General features: G+C 49.2%; 1 protein-coding gene across 1 annotated transcript; it reads right to left on the bottom strand.

The window, feature by feature from the left end:
• Positions 1 to 5425: 5425 nt before the first annotated feature.
• On the bottom strand, positions 5426 to 8258 carry LOC136521789 (G-type lectin S-receptor-like serine/threonine-protein kinase At2g19130). Its single transcript, XM_066515560.1, has one exon. It carries the CDS (start codon positions 8200 to 8202, stop codon positions 5731 to 5733), a length of 2472 nt encoding a protein of 823 aa, XP_066371657.1. The 5' UTR covers positions 8203 to 8258; the 3' UTR covers positions 5426 to 5730.
• Between the last annotated feature and the right edge of the window lie 637 nt (positions 8259 to 8895).

The following is an 8895-nucleotide window of genomic DNA, read 5'->3' as shown; positions in this document are numbered from 1 at the left end:
ACTCCCAGTGCGTGAGTAGCCATTCTCGTAATAGAATTGCCAAGTTTAGGCTTACCGGAGTATGTGGTTAGTACTACAAATTCTCATCTCATGCAATTCAACAACGGACGTGCCTTAATCGACACAGGCGGAAAGACCCCGCTCACAAGACCTCCATGTCTGGTGGCTCACACTCACCGAGTCCGTCCGGTCTAAATTTATTACTCCACATTCCCATATCACATGCTAACATAATTAACCAATGTTCCATTTAAAACTTGCAGGTGGCAGGTAGTCACCCGACTTTCATCGTTCTACGCATAGCTAAGCAAAACTAGGCATATACGAGTTTAAAAACTGGTAATATGGTAAACATGGAATAACAAGGGTGGTAATGCACCAATTAGGATTTTACTTAACTCCTAATCACTTAATGCAGTAACGGAAAGCAAAAGCGAAATTAATTTGTAAAACACAAGGTAGGGTTGTATGCATCCGGGGCTTGCCTTTGTTGACGGAAAAGTCCGGTTCCTGCGACGTTACACAAGGATTCGATCCGACCTCAACAGACGGATTAACCTCCTCAACAGCTTGATTAACTACCATGTTTTCACCTTCGTTCACTACACGTAATAACAATGCCATGTTTAACCTGACGTGGAATACGAAACATGATGCTCGATGATGGATGCAAAATTAACAATTTGAATACAACTTTCCTTCGCGGTACAGTTGCAAGTCAAACAACTAAATATTTTTCATAACACATACATCAATTGCCAAGGATCATCATCAACTAAGGACCCAAGGTCATCACTCAATCCAAAATTTCAAACAAAACCTAAATCATTAAAGGTTACTATTTGCTTTTATGAATTAATTATTTAATTCAAAATTATGAAATAAATCAACTTATTCTGATTGAGCTAAAAATTTTTGTAAATGTTCAGTACTTGTTAACTAAGTGGCAAAACAAATTTCATAATTTTTGGATGAATAAATAAGCCTAGAAAAATTATGGAAATCCATTTTTTAATAAATTGAGCAATTTTTATCACATTCAAAAATTACTGAAAAACATTATTTCATATTTTTATTAAATAATATACATCATAGAGAAGTCACACAAAAATTTTCATAATTTTTGGAGCTCTAAATAAATCTACACAAAAATAACAAAAACAGACACTATTCATTTAATTCTGAAAAATAGAAAATCCACTTAGAACGCTGAGTCACTGACACCCGGGTCCCACATGTCATCTTCAACTTCCGACGTCGACCACGGCAGCGATGGCTCTGACCGGCGAATTCTCGCCGCTGGTGAGACTAACGGTGATGGTGAAAGCACTACCACGTTCCCTACACTACTACGCTCCGATTGGTGGCACAAACGAGCCTCGACACTAACTGGACCAAGCACCACGGCGGCCATGGCGGACATGACGGCACAGCCATGCTACGCCGGCGACACCAGTGCGGTAGTGATTAAACAAAGGACATAGGAAGCATCAGGAGCTCACCTCGAACGCGTTGGAGCCAAAGACCGAGCCGGAGGAGCAACAGCAAGGGGGTTCGACGATCAGCGCGGCACGGCGGAGCAAAACGTCGTCGGCGATGGTGTACCAGCGACTGCAGTGGTCAAAATGAACAACCAACTATGGAGTAAGCACCACAGTATCGAGACGAAGCCATAGGTACATAGAGCAAGGACAGCAGCTCACCGGAGGGCACTGACCACGGAGATGCGCTTGCGACGGGAAGGTCGCCGGCCGTGAAGAAGAAAGACGTGGACAGCGAGTTTCCGGTGGAGATAAACTGAATTGGTGGGGCGGTTGGACGCGTAATGTTAAGGCGAAGCTGGGACTAGCTTATCAGCGACGGTGGAGCACGATAACGACGGTACGGGCTCGCCGGAGTGGAGCAGTGGCGACGGGAAAAACAGAGGGCGAAGGAAGAACAACGACGACGGCGTCGGAGCTTTATAGAGCGGCCAAGGAAGCAAGGAGAAGCCACGACGACGCCTTTCACGTGCCAGCGCGAAGCCAAGGCCGCCACGTGCGCGCCTGGAAGCAAGCCGAAGCTCGCCGGTGGTGTAGCGCAAGCGGTGAACACTGTTCACAGTAATTACAAGTTTGCCATTCGCCAAAATTCACAAATTACTCTCAAATTTTCATAACAACTCAAAAATCTCCAAAAACAAAAGTTGTTCAAAATCAAAAGTTCTACAACTTTGCTTCTATAACCATCTCCTAATTTGGTCTAGATTTTGAAATGAACTTTTGAATTTGAATAGGGAAATTTAACGAATTACGCCTTTTTGAATTACTCAAAATTTTTCTAAACAACTTGAAAAACTCCAAAAACAAACTTTGTATAACATGCCAAGCTCTACACTTTTGCTTTTGGGCTCAACCCCAAAATATGCTTAGATTTTGAAATGGATTTTTCAGGGTAGGATTTAAATGTCAAAAAGCGGGGTTTTCTCGAAAAATTCAAAACCCAGACAAACTTTGAACTTGAGTCAAACAATACAATTCAACACTCATTACACAAATGTAAACTTGTTTTAGTAAATGCACATCAAAGTTTTCACCAAATGCCAAATGCTTTGCAATGCATATGATGACATGTCAGATTTTAATATTTAAACACCCGAGGTGTTACATTAGGGCCGACGGCCATAACGAGTATCTCAGGCAGCTCGTCGTTTAATACGATACGGTAGATAAAAAGAACCCAAAGATCACCAGCGGATCCAATGGTAACATGACGGTGATAGAACTTTTCACCAACGGTTTGATTGCTATCTAGACCTACCGTGTCACTGACCGATGGCGAAACATATCCACTGTGGGTTATGTAATAACCGGCAGTGATAATGGCGACTAGGATAGCTCAGTCTGCAGTAGTGATTCTTCTTTAGCAATATATACTAGTTATACACATGGTGGATATCACGGATGGTAGGATTCCAGTGACAACTGGATTTGCCATATAAAACTGATTGTTGATCAAAGGTTGACAACTTAGTTTGGTGTGATTAATTGGTGGATCATCACAGATACCTAGGGTGATGCTAGAGCCACCGTTAAGAGAGATGTGGATGGCCTAATATATTTTTAAATTATATAAATTGCTTGGGCCTTGAGGATGAGGATAGTGATGTTTCGGTGTCAATGTTGATTCGGGCTATACTCAGCTTCACAGGTTATACTCCCAAGTATGGAAAGGTTTGGTGTGCGAAGCAACTAGCCTTGGAGATTCAATTCGTTGGGGGTAGTTAGAAGGAAGCGTACAACGGGGTTCCTAGGATACTGTGTGCAATGGCTTACTACAACCCCGGCTTGAGATGGTTTCCATACACCGGAGGAAAATACTTTGTCTCCTCTACCGGTCACATAACACATGTCCTACAGCGTGTCTTTTGGTCCTTTTCACAGACAGAACAATCTTTCCAATATTATCGCCCATTAATACTTGTTGATGGCACTATCCTTACGGGCCAGTATAGGGGCGTGTTAATGATGGTCACATCTATTGATCCGGAGGATCAGATAGTGCCACTAGCATTTGCATTGGCTGAGGGAGAAAACAACAATTCATGGTCTTGGTTCATGTAGCTTCTACAGATACATGTGCTTGGCACCTCTCGCGCGGGTATGTATGATCTTAGACCGGCACATCGTATTGCGTAATGCAGCTAGAGAAGAGATTGATGGTTACCCGCCTCTTGAGCAAAGATGGTGCATGAGACATTTCGGCGCTAATTTCTAGCGCCGTCAAAAGGAAGGAGGTTGCAGACAAGGTAAAGGCCCTACGTTGTGCATGTTCAGAGCATCAGTTTGAGGAGAGAGAAAGAAGTTGGCAAATTACTGAACACCAAGGCGAAGGCATGGTTGGAGAAGCAGATGTAGCACAAGTCTAAGTGAGCACTAGCATATGATGAGGGCGGCTTTAGGTATGGCATCATGACCATGAACGCGTCTGGGTCTTTCAACAAAGTTTTCAGGGGAGTTCAAGGCTACTAGTGTTGGGCATCGTTGAGTTCTCTTTTCGCAAGTGCAACAAGTACTTTGTTAATAGGTATTCCCTCGCCCAGGCAAACTTGTCCACCAATGGTATGTGGGGAAAGGATGGAAAGGAGCATTTGCACGAAGCTGAGATTTGGGCCAATCAAGAAGTTGGCGAGGCCTACAGACCTCCTCTATGAAAAAATAGCAAATAATGTCCAACTATTTCAAAATTCGTAAACAGCTATAAGATGATATGGTGAAGCTAGTCATACGACATCTGTGAAAACTTGTCTTTCAAGTTGTATTTAAATTTTGAGTTGAAAACTAGTCGGTAGTTAAGTGACAGCTCGGAATCTGATTTTCATTTATAGTTTTTCATAGTTGTGGGAAAATACTTGACACAGAACTTTGACATCCATTCCCATTCTAGTAATTAGACCTAAGTTTGTACTTCAAACATTAGTTTGGGGTTTTTTTAAAGAGTTGTTATTAAGTTTTTAAGGATCTAGCTTTGCAAATAACCTAAAATGACCACAACTTGCACAATTCAAACAAAGCCACAGAATTTTTTGTTTTTCAGCATTTTTGCAACACTAATGCGCATGATATGAGATGACTGCTGACATGAGTTTGTGCATAACATGTTTGCAGTGACACAGGGTGTCACACTCTGTGCCGCTGAGATTTTGTGTGGTCCAATAATGTGTCAATGGATTAATTAATACTACTCATATTTTTCAAACATTTTATTTCTCCATATTCAAGAAAAGTATCATATGGCGAAGGGTACATCGGTCAGTTCCACTACATTCTTCTCTTTATGAAATCTAAATCCAAACAGTCAACCAAATGGTTTTAGCAGGTGATTCTGTTTCTTCTAAGAAACGTTTCTAGATAGAATCCGGATCTGAAACGTTCCTCTTAGAATCTGGATCTCTACCAAACGCGTCATTTATGGAATGCTTAGATAAGCGTCTGATCGATGATGAATGATAACCTAGTGACGCATATTGTAGACAAATTAATCAAATATATAATTGGTAAGCATACAAGCATTGGACATCACCTCTTGTTGTCCGTCGACCGTCGCGTAAGACGGTGATGGGGCGGCCGCTGTCGTCCCTCGGCCCGCGACGCCGAGCGGTCGTCCGGGCTTTCCTTATCTGAAAACACAAGCGCGAAGTGTACCAACGAGCGGGGAAAACGAGCGACCTGACTCGCGCGAGCAGGCTGTTTTCGCGCCAGGAAAGTTACCGAGAGCTCACGAGCTCATGCTTATTTTCCTGTAAAACTATGTCATACGAATGCAATCCTAAGGAATTGTTCCTTTACTTGTCCTGTGAACCAAAGAGCTATGTAGGAAAGAATCCTTAGGAAACTCAATCCTCCAAAATTCCTTTGCCCATCCTGTGAACCAAATAATTGTAGAGACTGGAGAGCGTAAAAGGAAGTGGAATACAACGGCCAGTGGAGTGAAGCCATCACAAGAATATCCTGTTCCCTTGGAAAAAGAAAGAAAGAAAGAAAAAGGTACTCTCTAGTAGTGACAACTGACAAAGCATGGCGGCTTCGGTGTCAAAACTTCAGCAATGCTCATTTGATGGGATCGTCAAGCCGGCCAGAAATACTACTCTACTAGTATAGCCGGCACTACTATGCTGTCCAGTGGAGAGATCGGTTACACATTCACATTCCGCCAGTGAACACGTTTGACGGGAGTGCACAGACGAGACGATTATGCCAGCGTCGCGAGGTGCTGCAGCGCCCGCGGCACCGGCGGCATGTCGACGTCGACGAGGCCCTCCAGCGCCTGCACGACCTGCGCCATGGCCGGCCGGTGCGCCTCCTGGTCCTGGATGCACCAGCACGCCACCCGGCAGGCGCGCTCCAGCTCGTCCTCGCTCACGTCGCCGCGCAGCCGCGCGTCCGCCACGGCGGCCGTGTCCCCTTCCGCCACTCTGACCGCGGCCCAGACCGGGAAGAACGTAGACTCTCGGTCGCCGCCGTTCCTGTCGTCCGATGAGGCGCCGTGCCCCTCGGCGTTGCGCCGCCCGGAGATGATCTCGAAGAGCACCATTCCGAAGCTGTAGACGTCAGCCTTGGCGCTGATCGGCATCCCGGAGATCCACTCCGGCGCGAGGTACCCGATGGTGCCCCGCATCGTGGTCAGGGCCCGGCTGAAGTCCCTCCCCACCAGCTTCGCCATCCCAAAGTCTGCGATCTTGGGCGTGAAAATCCTGTCCAGAAGTATGTTCTCCGGCTTGATGTCACAGTGTATGATGCGCTCGCGGCAGCCCTCGTGCAGGTAGGCCAGCCCCCTGGCGATGCCGACCATGACGCCGTAGCGGTCGCGCCAGCTTGGGCACGAACCGGTTCCGGTTCCGAAGAGGTACGAGTCCAGGGAGCCGTTGGGCATGTACTCGTACACGAGCAGCTTCTCGTCCCCGGACGAGCAGAAGCCGAGGAGCCGGACGAGGTTGACGTGCTGGATGAGGCCCAGCGTGTTCACCTCCGTCCGGAACTGCTTGTCACCCTGCCGGAGGCCCTCCATCTTCTTGACGGCCACTTCCACTTGGGTGTGTCCGTCTCCGTTCAGCACGCCGCGGTACACCGATCCGAAGCTTCCGCCGCCCAGCCGCTCCGAGAAGTTGCTCGTGGCCGAGCGGAGGTCACCGTAGCTGTACACTACAAGGGAGGAGGAGCTCTTCTGATTCGCCATTTCAGCCCGTCGTCTCCTCCTGGACACAAGGATCCACGCTGCTACTGCCGACACGCCCAGTGCGGCAATGCAAGCCAAAACGATGCCAAGGGCGAGCCACAGCCTCCGCCGCCTGTTCTTCTTCCCATTGTTTGCGCCGCGCAGATGCTGCAGTTCAGATTCCGACAGCCGGAGGTACAGGCTCGACGACGACGAACCCCCGCCCCCGGCATCTGGAAACAGTTGCTGAAGGTTGAGGAATCCGTCGTGCCAGACGGCGCAGCCACCGCCAGAGAACGTGTAGGCCTGGCACGAGCAGTTGTTTAGACAAGCCAACTCGCACTCTGCTTTGCTCTGGGCGCCCGCCACGGACAGCGAATCGTCAGGGAGCTTCATGCCCGGCAGCTCCAGGAAGCCGTCCGTTGACCCGTTGCCCCCGCACTGCAGCGGCAGGCTCCGGTGGCACCCGGCGCTCCAGTCGCTGAGGCCCCAGTCCCGGTCCGCCGCCGGAGCGAACCCGGGCGGGCACTGGCACGGCGGCTGGTTCCTCTGGTTGCAGACGCTCAAGGCGCCGCAGAGCGCGTAGACGTCGCACTGGACGGTGGGCGCGGCCCAGAAGAACTGCCAGCTCTGGCTGCTGGGGACCCAGATGAACTGCTTCGTCTGGCCGGTGAGGTCCAGCACCATGCGCGTGACGGTGGCGTTGTCGTAGAGCACGCTGGTGACGCGCCGGTACGCCGGCGTCTCGACGTACGTCTGGTTGAAGAGCACGTTGTTGACGGCCTCCGGCAGGTTGGCGAACACGCGCCCCGTCCAGACGCCGCTGCGCCAGTAGGCGCGGGAGCCGTTCCAGAGGTAGAAGAACTCGCTGCTGCCGTTGCGGTCCACCGTGTCCGTGAACATCCCCGGCGCGGGGTCCTCCGCGTTGCGCCACGACGTCAGCGTCTGGTACTCGCCGGTGAGCTTGTCCTCGCCGAGCCACGCCTCGGGCACCAGCGTGTCCGTCGGGTGGTCGAAGCTCTGCCACAGCACGTTGGAGGAGTTGCCGCCGTCGAGGAGGACAAGGTTGCCGTTGTCGCTCATCACCGCAACGTTTGACCCCGGCGAGGATGACACCGACGAAGACGACAGGTTCGACGACCACACGACGCCTGGCGTGGCAGAGGATGGGCTGAGCCCGACGAGCTCGAGGTTCCCGTCGGAGGACACCCGGAGCTCGGTGGAGGCAACACCGGAACCGGACAGGGGATTGACACGATTGCCGACCCAGATGACGGTCTGCACGGGCACGTTCTTGTACCAGATGCCGAGGTAGAACCGGCCGGAGGCGCCGGGGCTGAAGAGGCCAAGCTCGAACTTGCCCTGCGCCGAGACGACCGTGTCGTTGCCCCGCAGCGGCCGCCGCGCCGAGACGGTGTCCGTGTCCCCAGCCGCCACCGCACCGGGAAGTCCTGCCTTGATGCAACACGCGAGAAGGGCGAGAGCGGTGGCAGCGGAAGCAGGTGACATGCTTGGTTTGGTTGCAGGGTGTTTCTCTGATGAGGCCGTGCCGTGGTTTTCAAGCAGCTGCCACATGCGCTAGGGAACAACCGGAGGGAGGTGCAGTGGTCAAGGTCTGGCCCCTGTGCGCCGCATTCAGGTCCTGTTTGTCTACTGTAGAAACTCCTAAAATTTCTGTCACATCGAATGTTTGGACGCATGGAGTATTAAATATAGACTAATTACACAACTTGCGACTAATTTACGAGACGAATCTTTTAAGCCTAATTAGTCCATGATTTGACAACATAGTGCTACAGTAAACATATGCTAATGACAGATTAATTAGGCTTAAAAAATCGTCTCGCAAATTAGCCTCCATATATGTAATTGGTTTTGTAATTAATCTATATTTAATGCTTCTTATTAGTATCTAAACATTTGATGTGACGGTCCTGTTCGGCTTACCCAGAAACCGACTCGTTCGGCTTGTTTTTTCAGTCCGAAGAGTGTTTTTTTTCTCACAACAATTCAGCCAAAACTGTATTTTTCAGTTAGTTTCAGCCAAGTTTCAGCAAGCCGAACGAAGCCGACATAAATTTTAGAAGCGACTAAAGAACCAAACACCCCCTTATACATGTCTCGAATTAAGGAGGTGTTTGGTTCGAGCTACTAAACTTTAGTAGCTACTAAACGGTTTAATCACTTTTAGTAACTCCAGAG

Source organism: Miscanthus floridulus, chromosome 18 (assembly GCF_019320115.1).
Source record: "Miscanthus floridulus cultivar M001 chromosome 18, ASM1932011v1, whole genome shotgun sequence".
In the NCBI taxonomy this organism is placed as follows: domain Eukaryota; kingdom Viridiplantae; phylum Streptophyta; class Magnoliopsida; order Poales; family Poaceae; genus Miscanthus; species Miscanthus floridulus.
The sequence above is the reverse complement of the archived record's forward strand: the minus strand, read 5'-3'. Positions and strand labels throughout refer to the sequence as shown.

Bases quoted from the DNA above. Each gene is read 5' to 3' on its own strand.
- LOC136521789 (XM_066515560.1), bottom strand. From the start codon at position 8,202: ATGTCACCTGCTTCCGCTGCCACCGCTCTCGCCCTTCTCGCGTGTTGC.